The sequence below is a fragment of the Phaseolus vulgaris genome, chromosome 2, assembly GCF_051622355.1.
Source record: "Phaseolus vulgaris cultivar YP4 chromosome 2, ASM5162235v1, whole genome shotgun sequence".
Taxonomy (NCBI): domain Eukaryota; kingdom Viridiplantae; phylum Streptophyta; class Magnoliopsida; order Fabales; family Fabaceae; genus Phaseolus; species Phaseolus vulgaris.
In genome coordinates this window covers 11,361,874-11,384,179 of record NC_143499.1, presented here as the reverse complement: position 1 = coordinate 11,384,179, position 22,306 = coordinate 11,361,874, and the positions used below count along the sequence as shown (strand labels likewise).

Genomic DNA, 22,306 nt, shown 5'->3' with positions numbered 1-22,306 from the left:
CCATTTCAGAGGCTGTCCCCAACTCTCTACCACTGCTAAGTAACTTTCTCTGCCTTACCATCGTACACATCATGAATTATACATGCATAGTACAGTTTATTTTAGCACCTTAATCACACCAACCCCCCCGTTTTCTCACTCACACGCGGGACACACTCACATAGACATGAAAGCATTGTTGTTGGTACATTACACAGGAAGAATCCGTTTGGGAAATCATGGAGACAGCAATGTGTGTCACTGTCATGAAATGAAGGCAATAAATAAATGGTTGGGTTATTAGGTAATCTATAACATTAATGCTTGCCTAGCTTTCATATACATATATATTGTGTATATATATATATATATATTCTTTTGAAAAGTGTTTTTATTAGGTATTTCTTAGTTATTATGTATAATAATGTATGGTCAAAGGGATAGGAGTATAATGGCCTGCCTGTCAAGCTTTTTCTGGTGTGTCAGAGTGGGGAAATGAAAGTAATGAGTTCTTCTCCATTTAGTCATTATGTAACTTACAGATTCATCAGAGATGGGAGGGTAGCAGGTGCAAAGAAAGGAGATACCGACTATACCAAGAGAGAGAGAGAGAGATGGTGGAGTTCTTAAATTTCAAGTGTATAGATGGTGTCGTTGAAACTTTGTTTTCTGAAGCTTGTTCAGCATGATTTTGGTTGGGAAAATTTTCCACTACTACCAGGTTATGGTTACAAGCGGTTGAATTAGCTGGTGTCATTTTATGTGTGCTGCGCTTTCTCTTTGGTTGTTACTAATTATGTATCATACGTTGCTTTCAACTTCCAGTTTCAAACTACTCGAGAAAACTGAGAAACTTTTTCTATCAACGTTTTAATTTGCTTATCATATGGAGAATGTGAAAAGAGGGTGACAAAATGGGAATAATAAAGAAGAAAACATGGGGAAATACCATGTCTTCCCTAGAACTGCAACAAGGGTTGTGTTCATAGTGTTTTAGCCTCTTGCAACCTAATGGATCTTATGAACAAGAAGTGTTCCACAATTTTACCTTGAAGAGATTATAAGTTGAAATTAATTAGACTGATCCATTTTCTCATTTGGGTTCAAAAAATAATAACTCAGCTCTTCCTTTTGGAGTAAAAGAAAATTATAAGAATACTAATATCTGACACCACTCATATATATAAAGAAACATGATTTTTCTGCTTATGAAGTAATTAGTTATCCAATTTACGCATTATTACTCAAACTAGTTATTTGCTACTAGTTGCTACGAGAGTCTGATGGAATAGTATTCAAACAGTAATTTGATGTTGATATTTCGCTTCCTCTAAGGGATATCCTGGCACCATTATCTTGTTCCTCACGTAGCAGACAACCGATCGAACAAAACTACAAATCCAAGTTAATGGAAAAATAAAAGAGTAGTGTCTCATACATATTAAAGTTAATTAAAAAGGTGGTAACATTTATTAGGTGCGGTGTTGTGGCCGGTTGAGTAGAATAAATGGTTGTGGTTTAGGAAGTTAGCCTGGGACTGGAATCATGAGTACATGCTGATACCTAAGAGTGTCAGGGAACAGAACGGTAAGCGATGGAACATGAATTAAAATATAAAATATGTATGAAAAGATGGATGCTGCTGCAGGAGCATTGTTGTTCAGGATCAAGGCTATAGAAATTAGATAAGAGTCACAAAGACATGGAGCTACGTGACTCATATAATGCTGTTTTTGAACCACATATATAGATATAATAACATTATATACGGCCTATGGTGGTGGTGATGGACGGTTCATGAATTTGGTTGAGTTTGAATGTTTTGAAGTTTGGAGGATATTGAAAGATGAGGATTTGGGGAAGGGAGAAGGAAAACGGGAGGTGGGGTCTGAAGAAAATATTAAAATATTTAGTGTACAATGAAAAGTATATGGTTCATTTATTTCACCCCAACTTTCCCCCACCTAAATGTATAGTATGTGTAGGAGAGAGAGAAAGATATAGAGAGAGAAAGGGGGGGTATAAATGTGAGATTTCCTTGTTGGTGGGCTTATATAAAGGAGGATAGGATGTTGCAGTTCCCCACTCTTAAAGATAGCTAGGTGAGGGGGTGCAAGGGAAAGAGATCGAATATATACATAGAGCCTATAATTGTTTTGCTTTCTGAGGATTTGATGGAAGAACATCTCACTCCACTGGCTGTTACCCATCTCCTTCAACACACTCTCAGAAGTTTGTGCATCCATGAAAATTCCCAATGGGTCTATGCAGTCTTCTGGAGGATCTTGCCTAGAAACTACCCTCCACCCAAGTAAGGAGAGGGGAATTAGAGATCAATCAATTCTATATCTCTTGTAAAGACAGATTTTGTGCATTGACTAGGCACAAAGATCACACACATACATATATATATATATATAGTATCTATAAATGGACTACTTGACTACAACTTTATGAAAACATTTCCATAATACATGTGCTGATTCTTGAATCTTGTTTCTTCGTAATCATATAGGTGGGAAGGACAAGGGGCTTATGATAGATCAAGAGGAAACAGAAGGAATTGGTATGTTTCCAGTGTTGAGGTTAGCTTCAACACTGGTGCAGAATTATTGTGTTTTGGGTTAACAAATGTGTTTATATGCATGCAGGATATTGGTCTGGGAAGATGGTTTCTGCAATTTTGCTGCATCGGCAGCTCCTGAAATCAATTCTGGAGATTGTCCTACCTCATCGGTTTATGGGAACTGTGAATTTCAGCCCTACCAAGGACTGCAACCGGAACTCTTCTTCAAGATGTCCCATGAGATCTATAACTACGGAGAAGGGTATGCAATATCTGTATATTTTAATCGATAATATTTTATCCTTTTGTGTCACACTTGTCTTGTTTTTCTCTTGTAAGATTTTAAAGCAAAGTAATTATCTTCAATGGAGCAGGTTAATAGGAAAAGTTGCTGCAGATCACAGCCACAAGTGGATATACAAAGAGCCTAATGATCAAGAAATCAACTTCTTGTCAGCATGGCACAATTCAGCAGATTCGGTGAGAAAGAAATTAAAACCCCACCTATATCTTTCCTACGCTTGCGAAGTGAACAGCATTAAATGTCAAATTTAATTGCTAACAGAATCATCTAAGTTTAGCTATTAATTTCGCGTGTTACAAATTAATAGTCATGATTTCATGTTTATGTATGTTTGTATGCTTTCAAAAAGAAAAACTGTAGGTATATCCTTATAGAATATATATGCTCTTTTACAGCACCCTAGGACTTGGGAAGCCCAGTTCCTGTCTGGTATAAAGGTATGAGTCTCAAATATGAAGCCACTATCTTTGATTTGAGACTGCAGGATCTCCTTTCTCTATTGAATTCAATTGTATCATTCTTTCAGACCATAGCTCTTATTGCTGTGAGAGAAGGTGTGGTTCAATTAGGAGCTGTTCACAAGGTTTTCCCTCTTCTCCTCTCTCTTTCTCTCACATTTGGAAAAATCTATTTTACAACTTTACTCATGACTCATGGTACCATGTCCACTTTTATGTCTCTCTGGATGGAACTGAAGGTGATTGAAGACCTGAGCTATGTGGTTCTTTTAAGAAAAAAGTTCAGCTACATTGAGAGTATCCCTGGTGTGCTGTTGCCACATCCATCATCTTCTGCATATCCTTGTAAAGTAGAAGGAGGGTATGGAGTCCCAGAACAATGGCATTTTCAAGGCAACCATCTTGCACCTCAAGCTGAGTTATATGAGAACCACTTCAACTTGCCACTCAAGATAACTCCCTCAATGAGCAGCCTGGAGGCACTTCTCTCTAAACTCCCCTCAGTGGTGCCACCACCACATCCAATACAGCCACAGTCTCATCATCAACTCCTGGCATCACCCCAGCAAAGGCCACTGGAGTTCATGGGATCAATGCAAAAAGTGGCAAAAGAAGAGTTAGAAGAAGAGGTATACAGGCCAGAACTTGACATAGGTGAGAGTAGCAGTTCCATGCCAGGGTACCACCACCATCAACATCACTTCCATCAAGATCAGAATAATGTAACTAGGAGTGGAGCCAACGATGGATTTTGAGTATCACTACACTTTTCCCAAAACACATGGAAACAATCACTCGCATTAATGAAAATTTAGTCCTAATTATTAAGTCCTAACATTCTACCCAGTTAGCTTCATTATTACTATAATAATAATAATTATTATAATAATGATAACATAATAATAACATAATTAACAACCATTGAAATTTAGCTTTGTTATTTATTCTAGATACTTCTAATTCTTGATATATGTTGTAGTTGTGAGAAAGGAAGTTGTATTTCATGCATGCGTGTGCATATCTGCAGCTACTGATCATGATGTGTCTGTCAGTGGGTGTGCGTGTGTATGGGTTCGTAGCACGTAGTCACACACAGCGAATCTAGCACAATGTACTTACAAATCAACTGTTACAGCTGGTTTAAGGATGTTAAGTGTTGAAACTAATAATATAATAACTTTAATAAAATCTCATGAATAAGCCAAACATGTTCTATCAGAACAAAGAAAATATATATACTTTATATATTAAGAGTATTCACTCAGCAGGTTCTGTTTATATATAGGTGATTCACAGATATTATTTTTTACTTCTAGGGAAAAGATTAAGGCTACGTGAGTAATTATCTTAATAAATAGTCAAATGTAATTAATATAAGAAAAATAATAATAATAATAATAAATTAACATCAAAATAGTCTCTTATCTTTTACTGATTTGATTTTTGTTGGAATGACAATAAAAAAAAGTAAAAGCAACATATGTTAGAATTATTATGAGTTCAGACTAAATAGTCTCTCTTTTATTCATAGAATTGGTTACATATTTATATTTATTGAAATTTTAAAATAGATTAATAATGATAAGATACAATTATGAGTAAATAAGTAACTCATCTCTCCACAACTAAGTGGGCTAATCATTGAATATTCTCTTATATTTTCTAATAAACTGAAAGACAACATATATTGTTTTTTTTGTGAAGTTTTCAATAAAGAATTTTGAAAGGCAAAATAAATAAATAAAACTTATATGTGAATTCAAATTAGTCTACCTAAAAGTAATTTGGGGTCATTTCTAATAATTTCTCTAATTTTTTAATTTAAATATAAATTAAGTTTAGTCTATAAATAAGTTTATTTTACTCTTTATTTTCATATTTTTCTTTTTTTAAAAGTATTTATGCATAAGTTCATCAAAATAAACTCAAAATTATGTTCACCAATGTGCAATGCATAAGAAGTATTGACAAATATTTATCTTTTAGTGCTCACACCAACAAATCTGCTAATTTAATTGCTACATATATATACATTTTCTGACTATATCATGTGTATTACACTCAGAAATTGTTATATAAACTATGAATTTTGTTTTGTTGGTAATTAAAAAATAAATATATTAGAATATTTGGGAAATATTTCAATTATTATACAAAAAAAATAATCTAAAACTAGTGTATCTGATAAACATAAATAATAGTAAGAAACAAACAATATCTAAATGAAAAAAAATATATATCATATAATAAATCATAAAAAAAAAAGTTAGACACCTTGATAGAAACCAATATACAACACCCTGAACATTGTATGGTTGAAAATAATAATGGAGAGTGATGTAGAAAGGACATAATTTTATTTTATTTTGAAGATGTTCTCAAAGGAAGGTGATGTGGTGGTGCAGAATTCTAATGGTTTTGTAGGGGGGGTTTTAGGGTGCTGGAAACTAGTTGGTATTAGCTGGTAATCAGTTTTTGGAGTAGTAAGGGAAGAGGTGACTCCTCAAAAAGTTTTATACTGTATTTGATGGATTCTTAATTTGGAATATCTCTAAAATGTTTCATTTAATTTTATTAATTTATTGTTGATAAAAAATAACCAAACAATGTGTAAATAATTATTTATCAAACACTACGCATCAAGTTGTTAGTGTGTGATCTTTATTTAATTTTTTTTATAAAAAAAAACATGACTTTGACTTTTTTTCTATAAAATTGAAAATTTAATTATTTTACTTCTTTTCTTAATAAATATATATTAAAAAAAATCTTAATTTTCTTAATAACAATGTGTTATATTAGTGGGTAGAGTAACTAGTTCCTTTGGAATTATAAACTATCATTTTGAATTTTGAGGACAATATGAATGAAATACTAAAAAGTATTTCACATAGATAAAAATGTGTCATATATGTCAATCCTTCTTACTTGAATTAAATTTTGATTTTAGGTCGCTTGTAAACAATAAGACTACCTCATAATCATCCGGTTTATTCTATATAAATTTTCTAAAAATTATTTTATATTACAAGAAAATCATAAATAGAAACTAATTTTAAATATAAAAAATAATTAATTGTTATAGTGACTAAATTAGAGACTATTTTAGAAACTAAAAAAACTTTTGTTTTCTAAATTAGTTTCTATTATTGTTAAATGTTTCTAAATCGGTAACTAATTAGCTACCAAATTTAAAATTTAAATAATTAGTAGTTAAGACTTTAATAGCTAATTAGATACCAATTTAGAAACTATTTAACAATAATAGAAACTAATTTAGAAACCAAAAATTTGTGTAGTCTTTAAAATGGTCACCAATTTAGTCACTGTATGTAGCAACTAATTATTTTTGTCTTTAAAATTGATTTTTATTTCATAACTTTCTTGTAATGTTATGATAAAATTAGTAATAGATTAGTTTCAAATTAATTAATAAATTTATTTTTTTAAGTTTAATATAAAATAAGTAATAATTCTATGAAATATATAAATTAATAATAATAATAATAATAATAATAATAATAATAATAATAATAATAATAATATTTACAATAGCTTGTACCACCTAAAACTTAATTTATTTTGTACTAAAAAAAGTATCAACATAACTTATTCAATGAAGGGACTCAAGATAGGTTTCATCTAACATACTATCATCATATACATATACTCAAAATTTCTTCTCTCATTTTTTTTATGAAAATAATTGTAATAAATTTTAAAACACAGGAAATAGAAAATAAAATTTCCGTGGTATTTATAAATTAGCGCCTTTTGAAATATTTTTTTGAGATAAATAATTTTTACAAAATAAATAATTTCATAATTATTTCTTCAATTTAATGTAAAAAAAAATATAATTAAGAAGTTTCAAGTGACTATAATTTTGAATCCAATATTAAATAGTTTTAGGATGATACTATTCAAGTTTTACTTATATCTAATATCTTAGCTCCATATTTTTTTCTTTTATTGGCTTCCATATTTTTTCCTACACTCCCATATCTAAGCTTTTTTTTGTCATAGTTATGATAACCTTGTATTTGCCAGTTTCTTTGTTATATTTCTCAATTTTTGATTGTATATCTTTTTCATATTCGTTATGATCCACGTACTTATATCTTTCATTTGTTTCTCGTGTCTTTACCATCTTCATTTTGCTCATTCTTCTATTTGTCTTGTTTGTCAATAAGGTCTCCTACTTCCTCAAATTCTTCCTCCACAATTCCTTCTCCATCGTGTACAATAATGCTATCATCCCTTTCATGTTCATTTTCTTCTACATCCTCCATCAATTAAAATAGTTTATCATTTGACCATGGTTGCAACCCTTTTCTTCAAAGATTTTTGAGTTTTAAAACCAATCTTTAGATTTTCAAATATTTTTGCAAAGATTTTCTCGTACGACTTCTTATTATCTGAGTAATGTTTGAGTTGGTGAAACAATCATATACCAACAACCATCGAAATAGGTATTTTTAAATTTGGTGCCTAAGGTGTTGTTGCTGCTAAAAGATAAAGAAGATGAAGATATACAAATTTAGAATTATTTATTATTTTTATTAAGGATAAAATTATCTTTTCACAGTAACTATGGAAGTGCATGAAGAAATTGTTATATTAACTTAACAATATTATTTCAAAGTTAAGTCTTAAAATAAATAGTAAATAATATCTAAGAAAACATTCAAAATAATATAACACTGTACCGGTCGAAATTTGAGAACAAAACAGGAAACTCAAAAATATATTACAATTTAATAAGAAAAAAATCAAAGAAAGTTTTATTATTATAATAATTGATGTATGATGAATTAATTTAAAATTCATCAAACTTAATCTCAATTAAATAATTCAAAATTTAATAGAATTTTTTTATAAAATCAGTCAGACATAATAATTATAAATTTTCACGACAACATTTCATTCTTTATTTTCAAATGCTGATGAGAATACATCATTTTGCCCGAAAACTCCATAATTTTCTATTTGCATGCAGATTAAGTTTGGAACAGCTTATTTTAGAATAGACAAATTATTAAAATAGTTTTAAAATATATCTCTATTTTTAGAATGAAGTTATTATCAAACAATTTTTAAGAGATGATGTAGATATATTGTCAATCTATAAATGACAATCTTGATAATTTGGTCTATTTGTTAACTTATGAAGAACAGATATTATTATATTTATTGATAAAAAGTCAGGAATACATCAAATAAAAGCAAAAAAAAAAACATTATTCATGAATGTATCTGGTTTGTCAAATTTACCGATATTAATTAAGTATATTTATTAAAATTTTATTTAAAAAGAAAATAAATAAGTAAAAAGATATATTGAAGAGAATAAATCATACAGCACGAACCCTTTCATTTATGTTGTGAAGTGAGTAAACTACTTATGCTCAAGTTCATTTGATTAATGAAAAAAAAAGGATAACTTCTAAAGCTACCTACTACACTTGTGAAGTTGACGTCACAGTTGGGACAACTGCATCCAAGATTATCCTCTCGAAGTTGCAGATTCAACGTTTATGCAAAAATCAGTTCATTTGAGTGAGAAGTAATTTGACGAAGACTCTAAACCCGTAACTATCTTCCAGATGAAGCAAATTCTATGTTGGTCATGCCATGTATTTATCAGTTCAGTTAAGCTAACTGCGTACAAACATTTGATACGTTATTACATCCAAAATGGACATGAATGTTCAACTTAACGTGCTTAATAATCCACCAAAGATGACAAAATCCTGGATCCTAATAAAAACCTAGGCAAGTTGCAAACAATCATCATTTGAGGACCAACTCCAAAAGGTATATTTTCTTCAAATGTCAGTCACCAACTTCAAAAGAAAATAGAAAATTCAAGAGGCCTGTAAACTCGACTGCTTATATAAGGTAGGAACGTAAAAAAAAACAATACAAGATCTACTTGACTACGCTCCAGGTATAACCAAAAGTACCATTATCTTAGTAGTATGATGGCAATGCAATACAGTGATCATTCAAATCATATATAAAACCAGGATAAATAACTAGGTTAAAAATATAAATAATGCACACACAAATGTGTTAAAACTAAGGTATTTGAGGCTGAAAATTTTCTTCAACAGTTGTCACAAGCAAAGTATCAATGGAAAGCTGCAGCTTCGTCTCTGAAATGTTTAAGCAGGTCCTCTATGCTCATAACTTTATGATCTCCCTTGTCTCTAACTCGCACACTCACCTGGAATAACAAATCAACTCAGTTTTCCACAGGTAGTAAAGAGAACCATCAAAAGATACATGATCCATAACTAATGGCTCAACAAGTGGGTGTAAACCCTGATGATAATATATTTTACTGGTGCAGAAATGAAAAACAAATTATATTTGGTCTAGAGAGCCTAGGAACCAGGCACAATAATGGTGTTATACTTCTCCAGACAGATCACAGACCATTGCCACCTCTTAAGAGATACTGCGGGAGAAAGCCTCCAAGATTAGTAGATGATGCAACCTTAATCAGAATTCTTAGGATGTAGCTCAGGCTTACATTACATCTAACTTGAAACTCCCTTCAAATTTAAGGCATACTTGAGCTAAAAGGAAAAATTATAAGGTGCTTCAAGACCATCATGATCTACATTAATCTTTAAATAACACATGATTAAGTATTATATTTTTGTACCATAAATTGTAAAATTTGAATGTATTATAAAGATATTGCTTGGATTGGGAATATGGATACTTAGCGTTCTACTTGATAATTTCTCCAAAATGAGATATACTAGCATGCTTAAGCTCTTTTAACTAAAATCAATCAAGACAACGCCTGAACAGACTTGACCATGCTAGAATCCTTAGCCCAAGCTTCGCTTGTTATGTAGGCCAAGGGTATATATCTTACCTTCAATCTCAAACCCTTTCAGTTTCTGAATTTGAATGATGTTATATGTTATGCACAATGCACATGCCATGTGTAAATGAAATATTGTGATGAAACTATTTGTGCACAGCTCAAATAAGCAAGCTTGCTTTCTCCTTTAGACACTTCTAATTAATCCAAACTTAATTATCCAAGTGTGAAAAAATCATTAAAAACTGTTTGCAGTTGACAACAACCCTAGGTCAATCAAATATGAAATGCATGAGTATAAGTCTAGAGAGAAAAGGACAGGTTTATTTATGATGAAGGGGAAAAAGAAAGAACCTGTCCAGTATTAGCTTCCTCCTCACCGACAACCAAGATGTAGTTGAATTGTGCTAACTGTGCTTCTCGCACCTGCAGAATGTCACAACTTCTATTTAAAGACAATTCTCTTCAATCGAGAAACTGGATAAATAATACAAGTATACAGTATTTTAAAAAAAAATCAATTACAGATTTACTAAACATTTAGTACAATAATCTTTTTATAAAAAATAAAAACCCAGATATTAAAAGACACAAAACGACCATTAACTTTGTTTGATATAACAGGTTATGAAACTGATACCAAGTCATTGTCTGGGAGACCAAACTAGTTTAGTTGCATTAAATGAAATTACAATACTCTAATTAAGGTTCCAAATATATAACTTGAATAAAATCAAATTCATTACAAGTAACATTTTAAAATATTAAAATAGAAGAATACATACACTTTGGCAACGTGCAAGGTACAAAATCTAGTAACATAACACATTAACTCATCAGTAGCTGACTAGTGCCAACAGCTTGGGGCAGAAAAGATACAACCAGTAATATAAAATTCTCTTTGGCAACAGACCAGTGTTCTGTCTAAACACTTGCATAATATGAACCATAAAAATATTTCAAATATAATACCAATCATATAACCAATATTTCATTGGCAGTATAGAAAAAATTGTGGGCATTATTGTCCTCTGAATGAATGATATGTGATGAAATCAAACTTTTGGGCCTAAAGGTTTACGTTACCTTCTTTTGAATCTTCCTATCAGTTGTATCAGCATCAACCTGATACCCTGCTTGGTGGATCTGATCTCGCACCTAGAAAATTGCACTCCAAGAATGTTACAGGAACAACAAGCCCTTGCTTTTCACATATCAAAATATAGTAGTACAAGTATCCAAACAAATTACAAATAAAACAATGAAAAGTCAATGGCCAGTTTGATTTAAGAAATGTTTCCTGCGTTTGCTAATAATTACAAAAATGATACATGTCCGTCCTTGTTTCCTATTTCAAAGAATTGTACAAGGTGGAACTTTAGTGATTATTAATGAAACACACTCTAAGCTGGTGAACTGTTGAAGGAGATTGCTCGAGCTTTGTGATCAGGTTACAGCTGGAAGTTTACTTCAAAGTGCATGTGATGGACTGAACATAATTTAATAACACGAAACCAAACTGACTCAATTGTATGAACATGATACAGAAAAGCTCAGGAATACACAAGGAAAAGTACATAAGCTCCTATGAGAGTAATAGACAGTTAATTTACAGACATGAAATTACAGGTGCTGTGTCGAGATATGCAGTACAACATTTGTATCATTTAATAGTTATAAGCAAATATACTAAAGAATAAAGCATAAAAATCAGAGCTGTGTACCTGTAGTGCGTAAGCTTGTGATTTTTCAGACACGGGACATACAATTGCTTGACGAGGACTGAGCCAGAAGGGCCATTTACCCTTGTAGTGCTCTAAAAGTATGGCAAACATGCGTTCAACAGACCCTAGAATTGCTCTGTGTATCATTACAGGTCTCTCAATTTTGGCTTCATCCTCGGCAGAGAATTCCAACTTAAAACGATCAGGAAGCTGGAAGTCAAGCTGCAAGAAATCACATCCGTCCAGCTATCAGATGAAAAGTTATCGAAAACTAAATCATGTGAACACAAATCCATCTGAACAAGGCAAACCTGCAAAGTTGCACACTGGAATTTCCTACTTAATGCATCAGATACACTGATGTCTATCTTTGGTCCATAGAATGCCCCATCCCCTTCATTCAACTGCAAGGTTTTACACAGAATATAAACACAAAGATATTAAAAAGCTAACAAATGTCACATTCCTTCCACAGAAAATAATAATTGAGAAAATAAAAAATGAAGAGTGTGCGTAGGTGCGAGTGGAAAACCCTTTGCCCATATCAACATTAAGAGAAAGAGAAGAAATGGGTGATGTCCTCCACAGAACGAAATTGGCAACAGAAGCAAATTGGGTGATATGATGCATAGAGAAGTCAAGGGTGGACTTGAGGAATGGGCCTGTAGTAGAGAAAAGGACAAGGGGATTTTGAGGTTGTTAACAGAAAGTTCATCTTTCATAGGCAGATTGGAGAGAAGAGTGATTCTGTGCAACTATCACCAAATGATGAGAGAATGGTGGGATAAATGTGAAGGGAAGGGAGAAAACAGGTGTAGGCAATTGTTGAGTGAATTGAGAGAAATCTGGGAATTCCCTTGGTATTTGACACCCTTCAGTGTCTGTTTAGAGGTTCTTGGTGTTTTCTTACTATTACAGAGGACTATCTGACAAGGCTAATATTTCCCTTTCAATAATACTACTGCACTGTGTTCTATCAGAAAATAATAATGAAATGAAGTAAACCTATAATTGAATTGAAGGTGAGATGAGAAAACTCCACTTTTGGATATCCATTTTGAATTAGTTCTAATCAAAGCAGAATTATAACCATATGTTCAAAACAAGATCGCTAACTATATGTCATTGGCATGAAGTATTCTATAAGATATATAGAGGAAGACATAATTACCTGCCAAGGCTTGCCAAAATCATCTAAAGCTTCTTTAAGAGCACTTTCTGCTTTATCCCAAGTTGCAATATCTCCTAGGTATTTCTCTGGTCTCTAATCATGTACATGAAAAAACAAATAACAAAACGCTATCAAACAGTGATCTTTAACAGAAAGAAAAAATAAAAACTTTCTATATAAAAACAAGTATTGGTGTGCAAAAACTTTCTCTGTGTTTCTCCTTAACTGGGAACCAGGATAGAAAGACAACAAATTTGCTGTGAAGTTAAAATGAGCATCAATGATTCAGTGCTACATGGAAGAAACGGAATTATAATGTAAGTCCCCCCATAAAGTTACCATGCCAGATAAATAATAATATATGGTGAATACATTGATTTTGCAAAATTTCATCCAGTTTTAAACACTAATACATGACAGAACCCACAATAAAAAAAATACTACATTTCTTTGTAAATTTAAATAAGCAATTAGTATAGCCATAATTATAATTTAATCTACTGGAGGAAACTGCCAGATAAATCGGATTTCATAATAAAATCTAAAAACAGTCCACAGGCAAGAACAATTAAGATACTATTGAGAGCACCTTAAGTTGGGACTAAGCTTTCAAACTCTGGATTTTCTGATTTTAAAGACATTTAGAAAGCATACCGTTGAAAGCCATTAAGAACAATTAAGATTGAAAGCATACCGTTGAAAGCTTCAGCTCATATGAGAAACCAAATATGTTATAGACATAATTGATGAAACTCAATGCGTTCCTCACTTCATCCTTTATCTGTAAAATAAATAAAATCAGTAACTCAAACTGCAGCTCAAAAGAGACTTACAAAGATTTATGATGCATAAATTTAAAGATAAACTCACCTGGGACTCCCTACAGAAAATATGTGCATCATCCTGAGCAACATTTAAATTCAATGTCATTAACAGAAACAGTACAGAAAATAGAAAGTAAAGATAAGGGAAGTTCTTTGAGTTGTAATCGCATCATATTTTTAAAAAATGGAAAAAAAAAACATCACCAGGAAAAAATACATTTTAACTACACTATTATAACAGCATATAAACACAATCCCAGGTGGTATAATTTTAATATGAGCAGACCAATCCACTGTTTCTGTCTATAAAATTGTTAAGCCCACAAACAGTAATCCCCAACTTTTTTGAAAAAATAGCATTTTCTACTCCAGTATTCATAATTAACGAGACCCAAAACATGCATTAAAAATTTCAAACACCCCAATGGGATTTTTGTTATGCTTAGTATTCAATTCACTATGTATACCTACAAAAAGAAAATCAAAGAATATAGCCATAATAATGCACAAAAATGTATGCCTTCCTGCCTCTGTACCTTGACAGGAAAAAGAATGTATTTCCTGGTTTAATATACTAAGCAGCAAATTAATTTTATTAGATAAACCCAATAAAAAGTAGACCCCAAAAATTATGTTAATCCTGGTAAAGAAGAAATATTTACCTGCTGAAATCGCCTAACGCGTGTTAATCCACTCAGGGCACCACTAGCCTCATTCCGATGCAAAACCCCAAAATCAGCAAAACGGAGAGGAAGTTCTGAACCATTGAAAAGTTGAGACAATATTTCATATAAAATATCAGCTCAATCAAATTCCATTCTTCAATATATACACTCAAACCCATGAAGCATATCAACTTAAAAACAAACTACAGATGAGCCTCTATTTCAATATTGTTTTTAAAAACAATTCTTTAATTTTAAAAACAATAAACTTGCTTGATGTCATTAGTTCTCATTTAAATTTTGGGGAAAATGTTTTCAAAATTAGTTTTTTAAAACAAAAAAATCAGAACAGGTTCAAGATGTTTTCTGAATCTGTTTTTTTTTTTTTCTCATTAATGTCTCTCAAGAAAAGAGAAAGTGATGCCTTGTAGAAACCCATAGTCAACCCTTTAACCTCTCTTATTTTCATCATTTTTCCCTAACCTAAGGAAAGGGTTTGCATTGACAATGCTAAGCCATTCTGGCAGCAAGTAGTGATGGCAGCTGGTTGACAGTGCAAGGCGTTCCAGCAGTGGAAGAGTGTGGTGGTACATCTAGGATGGTGGTGAGAGGACAAGTCAACAATACAGGGAGAGAAAGGTGTGATATTGATGGTGATAAGGGCCTACAAGTTCAGCATTGATGATGGTCCGTGGCATGGTGGAGCAGTAACAGAGAAAGATTGTGTTATCAAACATATTGTGTTCTAGTTTTATGTTCTCGAAAATAGTTTTCCAAAACTATTTACAAAATAGCTTTTAAATAAAATATTAAAATCAGTTTCAAACAAGCCCTTGGTATTTGAGCTCACTTGTAAAATAAATACAGACTGGCCACCTATCACCACCACAAAGGCATAAATTCATAGTCAAGTTCAATTTTATTAAGTTGACAGATTGAAAAACTTTTGCTTATGCCAAACAACAATATGTTATGTGGAAAATTACAAATTCTAGATGAACCACAGTCACACTTCCCACCCTGGTCGTCCTGTACACAAAAGGAATCGGTCTTATCATAGGAAGAGGAAAAACTGAAGCCATAAAATAACAACAGTGAATACTTATTTTTCTACATAGGCAAACTGTAATACACTTATCTAGGAGCTCAAACATGTGCATTTCCTGAATTCAGACAGATTGGACTAGCTCATCCACTGAACATACAAACATAAAAGATTGATACCATTTGAAAAGATAAATCTCCATCTAACTGAAAATTACCTCTATATGATCGAACCCTGTGTTTAAACATCAGACAGTGTCCTGGGCAATTCATTGGTTTCAACCCAAACTCTTGTTTCTCAATCTAGTTCACATAAAAAAAAATACACTTTGGTCAATAACTTGATTTCTTTTAAATAAAATACCTTCTTGGAAGGGTTTTATACTTTTCAGGTTGTGCAACTTAAAATATGGACTAGATATCCTATAGAAATCCCAACAACTCTATTAGTTTCTTTACCTACATCCTCATACATGGTCCTCGCACACAGATCATTCATAAAGGTAATAATTACATGAGTACATACATCAAGACAAATATGATTCATCTAGATTCCCGTGAGAAAAAGAATTTTCCTCCAACTCTCTAACCCACATTCTTAAAGAAACTAGTATTTATAGATATTGGGAAAAGCATACCTCTAAGATAAACATATCCTCTCTATAATTTGCAGCATGACCAGATTGCACCCACAGATCCATGTTAAATACATTTGGAGATATGACCTGTTGATTCCATTTGTAAATAAGTACTAAGTACATGGAAAAAGATTGCTTTGTCACTTTAAGAAACTCCTACAATACGGTAGTATTGGGCCTATCTTTTTTTGCTTTTCTTCTCCTTAAAATGAGAAGCTAAGTCAAAGATATTTGGAGAAAAAGTCTTTAAAAAATGAAGGAGCTTAAAGTTTATAAAAGAAAAGGAAAAAAAGCTTTTAAAATAATTAACTGAAGTAGCTTTTCTCAAAAAAATAAAAGATTATACTGTAGCCTCCCTCTCCCAATCATCCTACACAGTTCAATGTGGAACGACGAAATAGAGCTTCTAGTTTAAAAGAAGTTTTTAAGCTAAAACAGACAAACAAGTTCCACATTGCTTTTAAAGATTGTTTGATAAGTTTAACATCAGAGTGACTTTTAAACTCAACACAATGAGCCAGATGTAGCCTAACACTCAACCTCCTGATAGCCCCTGTCTCTATACTGATTTCGAATGAAGTCCATGAGTTTGTTGTAAACGTGAGTGCCATGTGGAAGAAAAAACCAGCTTCCTGGACTGACATAAACAAAGACAGATGAAGACATATCAGTCAGAGAAGCTTACTAAATGTTGCAATCTCAGACAATAATGGTCCCAACATACCTCCATTCATGATGAAGAATAAGCTCTTGTTTCACACCCAAAATCCTGTGGTCATACTTTTTAGCCTCCTCCAGCCGATGTAAGTATTCCTAAAAAATTCAAAAACAAAAAGATGGGGAAAAGAATCAATTAACAAATGATAATAACACAGTAAGCCTTAATTCAAAAACACTACAGTGTGCATCTAGCATAGTACAGACGAGCTAGGGCACTGATAAATGCTATAGGACACTATTTACGACTACTAGCTAGTTATTTACTTATCCCACAAGGAACTGCAATTGATCATTCAATACACCTTTAAACTCTTCTGATCAGGATAAGATATGCCATAAACTCTTTGTAAACTTTCACGTTCTTTGTTCCCCCTCCAATATGCTGATGAAGCCTGGAATTCCAACCCAATTAAACCAAAGCACTTGTCATTGATACAAATTAAAGGATAAATCAAAAACTAAGAAGTGGTTGCGTGAAAAGGAAGCTTACACATACCTTTAAACATGCAATTGCTTTGACAAATGATGTATTAGGTATATGGGGTCCACGACACAAATCAACCAGCGGACCACATCTGTATACCGTGATAGTTTTGTCGGCAGGCAAATCATTGATAATCTCAATCTGATCACAATAAACACAAAGCCAAAGCGCTAAATTGTGAATTTGAGATATAAAATATTATAGGCGAAAGGAAACTGGAAATATAGTTCAGATCAGTATGATTGAGTAATTAAGAAGGTAATAGATAATATCATTAAAACAAGAAGCTAACCCCAGCCCACCCTCTCCAAAAATTAATGTTACGCTTGCCTTAAACTTATTATCTGAAAACATCTCTAGTGCCTGATCACGTGTAACTTCAATGCGCTCAAAGGGCTGTTTTTCCTGTAAATATAATCTCCAAAATTAACACAAAAGCAATGTTTATCACAATGATGAACAGCACATACAACAACAACAACAATAAACTTGTTCCACTAAATGGGGCCAGCTAAATATATCACAGATTAACAGGTTTAATTAAAAACTAAATTTTCAGAAATATTATTCACTGTGAACCTTTCCTTTCTATAATTTCTTCCACTGTTGTTCTTGATCTTCCTCCACCCCTTTTTATAAGGCATTAAAATAATTAGTTACTCTCCTCATCGGTGCCTCCAGTGCCATCTTTACATGTTTCCAATTCATCCCAACTGATTTTTCATCATCATTTTCTAAGTAGCTGTCACATCAAAATCTCCTCATTTACAATCATTTTGTATCCCATCCTTTCTTATCCTGCCACATAACCATCTTAGCATACTTGTCTTTGTTACTGCAACGTTTTTCTCTTGTTCTCCATTTAAAGCCAACATTTATTACCATAGAAACATGCTAGGAAAATTCTTGGAAATGAGAGGTAAAAGAAAGCAAAAAATCAACCAGATCAAAACATCTGGATTAAGAAGGAAAATCTGAAACATCTTTCGCTGTATTAGGAACATTTGAAAGTATGAAATGATATGTTATGATTTAGACATTAAATTCTATGTTTGAAACTCTTTATCAGTGAGTGGACACCCATCCACCACTACATGCATTCTACAATAAAAACAGCGTCAAGTGTTGCTTCCAAACATGCATTATAAAAATGGGATTTGGATTTATTTAGAAATCAAACTTACGTTTGGAGCTAATTAAAAACGGGAGAGGCTTCCTATCTTTCTTTATTAAAATTAGCTTTTTACTAAGGGCGATATGGCCAATCAAAAAAGCTTAAAAATCAAAATCAATTTTTACCAGATTAGAGACAACTTCTATAACAAAAGCAATGAAATCCATGGAATTGAAAAATTGAATAAGGTTGGCTCCTCTAAAGTGAGGTTATCTCTAAAATGAGTTAGGGTGTGATGCATCTACCTTATTTAATTGAAAGTGCAATGAGATCTTAAACAAAAGTTGAAGGAAGGGTACATCCTTGCACTCATATTGGGGAAGATATCATTTTAGAATAGCATTTTCCTTAAAAATAAAATCACTTACTATTTTTTTAACATTCCAAACTCAAGATTTGGTCAACAAAATAAACCAAATTCAATTTTAACATTCCAAATATACTGTTGATGAACATTAGATCCAGATATAGAAATATATGGGGTCAGAAATTTGGAACAATCTTTGATATTACACTCCACAGCTGTGCAACTATAAAGTTTAAATGTTATCTGAAAGTCTACAAAACACAAGATTACAAGGAGAAATGAACGTAAACAGAAAAACATTTAGTACCGTTACTATTGTTCATCATGGTAACCGGAAATAATCCCAAGAGCCACGGTAGCATCTAAAGCAGCACTAAACGTTAAAAGGACATAAATAAGGTAATAAAGAAGAAGAATACCGCAACAGCCTTCAATGCTCCAGCTTCAATTTGCTTAAAGTGATCGTCATTGAGACCCAAGTCACCGTAAAACGCATCATAATAGAATCCCTAACATAGAACATTCACTGTCTCATTCAATGCACACCTCACAAAAACATCACAACAAAGTCAACACTGCAGAAACACATTACAACCAACAAAAAGCACACACGAACCTCCCCTCTTGTAGTGCAGGGCCCAATGCAGAGCTTGCATCCATACTCCGTCTCGAGAGACTGAAAATAAACAAAACAAAAAACAATAACAACAACAATATCATTATTCATCATAATACAAATTGACATAAAAAATATTTAAAAAATTGAACAGAGCTAGACCTGGCCAAGAATGTGCGCGCTAGAGTGCCAGAACGTGTCTCGTCCTTCGTCGTCGTCGAACTTGAAGATCTGGAGCTGGCAATCCTCCTCGAGCGGGCGCGTCATATCCCAGAGCACGCCATTGACTTTGGCGATGAGCGCGTTGTTGGCCAAATTTTTGGAGATTTCGCGCGCCACGTCGAGCGGAGTCGTGAGCCATTTCTTCGCCTCCCTCACGCCGCCGTCAGGGAGATTAACTTTGATAGGATCCGGCGAAAGCGAGAGGCGCTGCGTTTGCTGCTCCGCCTGGATAGTCTGGAACAGCTGGATGCGCTTAGGAATCGCCGCCTGAAGGTAGGCGTCGTCCTTGGCGTGAGCAACCATGGCGGCAACGGCGGAGGAGAAACGGTTTATAGGAAGACGAAGAAGGGGAGAGTGAGGAGAAGCGTAACGGCGCAAACGGATTAGAGAGTATAGCATAGCATAGTGTGTTATCTGTGGATTTTGGCTTCCAATTTTCGTTTTTCTTTATTAGAGAAATGAAAATAAAAAATTAAAACAAAAACTGTATGCTCTCGTTGAGTGAGTGGGTTCAGTGAGTTTCTAGGGTTTATGGTTAGGTGGAGAGACCATCGTTTTATGCACCTTCATAAAAAAAAATACATTTTCTTTTTATCACTGTAAAATGATAAAATATATTTTTAAATCTTTATACTTTTAAAAATATCAATCATCCATCGAACATTTTAGAAATATTCTGAAAAAAAGTTATTTTAAGATGAAAAATTTAAAATACATAATTTAATGAATTTTAACTACTTTGAAATGTTTTATAACAAATTATCATTATAAAATAATATTTTAGAAAGAGTAATTTGACAGCGTTGGAAGTAGAAATTGTTGTGCCATTGCCGAATCAACTAACTCACTCCGAAAAACTCAATGTAATTAAAACTAGGCAATTGCTTCTTGCACCATATCACTCCCCGATTCAAGTAGAAAAGTCGAAATTGTTCTTAAAAAAAATTCTAAAATGTGTTCTGGATTTTTTTTTCCATAACGAAAATTTATATTACGGATTTTTTATCTGGAATGGGTTTTTCATTTTTGTTTCTGGATTTTCATTTTCAAAACAGAATAATCTCTTTTTCATATTTTTTTCCGAAATGTATTATTTTCAATTTTGGAATTTTTTTGTCCGAAATAGAACTTTAATTTTTTTTTCAGATTTTTATTTCCGAAACTTAATAACCTCCAGAATATATTATTTTCAATTCCAGATTTTTATTTCCGGAATTAAGGGCAATTTTGAAATTAAAACAATATGTTGGACAGGTTAAAAGTGATCGGGTGTACGGAGTATTTGCCTTAAAACTATTGGTGCATTTGAATTTATGATGAGTCTTGTTAACTAAACAAAATTATTTTAGTTTTTATAATATTACTTTAAATTTATTTTAGTTTTTATAATATTACTTTAAATTTATTTTAGTTTTTATAATATTACTTTAAATTTCTTTTAATTTTTATAAGTATGTATATGATATGATTTTTTTTAAAATAAGGTTTACAAATTGGTGTAACTAAATTAGTTTCTAAATTAAAATATAAATGGATCTTCTTACATTGGCTACTAAGAAAATTACTTATATAAATTAAAATTAATTTCTAATTAAGTTAGTGTTTAATTTTATTATGTTTTAAAAATTAACAGTATAACTTTTCAAAGCAAATTTTTAATACATGTATTAATTACTATGTCTTTGAAATCTTTTTTATTCATACATGTCCTTTTGTTCTAACTTTTTCTCTCACCATATTCGTTTATATTAAGGTGTAAGATAATTATGTGATAATAATATTTTTATAATATTATACTCTTTTTTTTTAAATATTACTAAATATTTTTAACAACATATTTGGAATATTATCTTTCTATTAAAAATATTATTAAATTTTCTTAATAACATTATTTAAACAAATTATTAATATGTAAAAATGTTATTAAAAATTATTGATAATATAAGATATACCATAAAATATTATTAATATGTGTCAAGAATAAAGAGATTGGTTTCAAATGAAATAAATTCTCATTGAAAGAGTGTAGTATATATATATATATATAAACAAAATTATAACTACAATATAAAACCTAATTATATTTATTCAATCAACTAATTATGTCACATAATAACTAATTATATCATATGATAATTGATATATAATTTCTTTGATAACTAAAGTCATATAATATCTAATAATATCATATGATAACTGATGTATTGCTTAATACTCCCAAATTGGAGAGTGCAAATCAAGAACTCTCAACTTGCTGCATGAAAATTCAAATTGATCTTTATCAAGTGCTTTTGTAAAAATGTCTGGCAACTGCATTTTTGTAGAAACATAACATGGATGAATTTCACCTGCTTGAAGTTTTTCCCGAGCTATGTGACAATCAATCTCAATGTGTTTTGTACGTGAAAAACTAGATCAGTTGCAATATGTAAAGTTGCTTGATTATCACAAAATAATGAAGTCGATTTGTGCAATTCAACCTTCAAATCCCAAACTATATATCTCAACCAAGCCAATTACAGACAAGTATTTGTCATTGCTTTGTATTCTTCTTCTACCGACGAACGTG

General features: G+C 32.0%; 2 protein-coding genes across 3 annotated transcripts; one reads left to right on the top strand and one right to left on the bottom strand.

Moving 5' to 3' along the window:
• The first annotated feature begins 2,026 nt into the window (after positions 1-2,026).
• LOC137810641 (Serine/threonine-protein kinase WNK (With No Lysine)-like protein) lies at positions 2,027-4,142 on the top strand. Of its 2 annotated transcripts, XM_068612024.2 has the most exons (7): positions 2,028-2,290; positions 2,495-2,545; positions 2,631-2,807; positions 2,920-3,025; positions 3,245-3,286; positions 3,376-3,432; positions 3,547-4,142. In XM_068612024.2, exons 1-7 carry the CDS (start codon positions 2,154-2,156, stop codon positions 4,060-4,062), a joined length of 1,086 nt encoding a protein of 361 aa, XP_068468125.1. In that variant the 5' UTR covers positions 2,028-2,153; the 3' UTR covers positions 4,063-4,142. The 2 variants fall into 2 exon arrangements, with proteins under 2 accessions (XP_090154392.1, XP_068468125.1); XM_090298266.1 differs by having other exon boundaries at positions 2,027-2,290; positions 3,376-4,142.
• Positions 4,143-9,180: 5,038 nt separating this feature from the next.
• LOC137810640 (Threonyl-tRNA synthetase) lies at positions 9,181-20,305 on the bottom strand. The gene is made up of 19 exons (XM_068612023.1): positions 19,678-20,305; positions 19,516-19,575; positions 19,319-19,408; positions 17,749-17,823; positions 17,431-17,559; positions 17,237-17,326; positions 16,939-17,027; positions 16,755-16,851; positions 16,215-16,301; positions 15,795-15,879; positions 14,530-14,624; positions 13,914-13,946; positions 13,738-13,824; positions 13,044-13,136; positions 12,184-12,276; positions 11,873-12,094; positions 11,235-11,306; positions 10,503-10,574; positions 9,181-9,536 (listed from the first exon to the last, which is right to left on the bottom strand). Exons 1-19 carry the CDS (start codon positions 20,134-20,136, stop codon positions 9,441-9,443), a joined length of 2,124 nt encoding a protein of 707 aa, XP_068468124.1. The 5' UTR covers positions 20,137-20,305; the 3' UTR covers positions 9,181-9,440.
• Positions 20,306-22,306: the final 2,001 nt, after the last annotated feature.

Coding starts and splice junctions, on each gene's coding strand:
- LOC137810640 (XM_068612023.1), bottom strand. CDS start 20,136: ATGCTATACTCTCTAATCCGTTTGCGCCGTTACGCTTCTCCTCACTCT. Junction 17,824..19,318: donor GAGCATTGAAGGCTGTTGCG/GTATTCTTCTTC, acceptor TTATATTTACAG/GAAAAACAGCCCTTTGAGCG. Junction 10,575..11,234: donor ATAGGAAGATTCAAAAGAAG/GTAACGTAAACC, acceptor GACATTCTGCAG/GTGCGAGAAGCACAGTTAGC.
- LOC137810641 (XM_090298266.1), top strand. CDS start 2,154: ATGGAAGAACATCTCACTCCACTGGCTGTTACCCATCTCCTTCAACAC. Junction 2,546..2,630: donor AGAGGAAACAGAAGGAATTG/GTATGTTTCCAG, acceptor ATATGCATGCAG/GATATTGGTCTGGGAAGATG. Junction 2,808..2,919: donor ATCTATAACTACGGAGAAGG/GTATGCAATATC, acceptor TCAATGGAGCAG/GTTAATAGGAAAAGTTGCTG.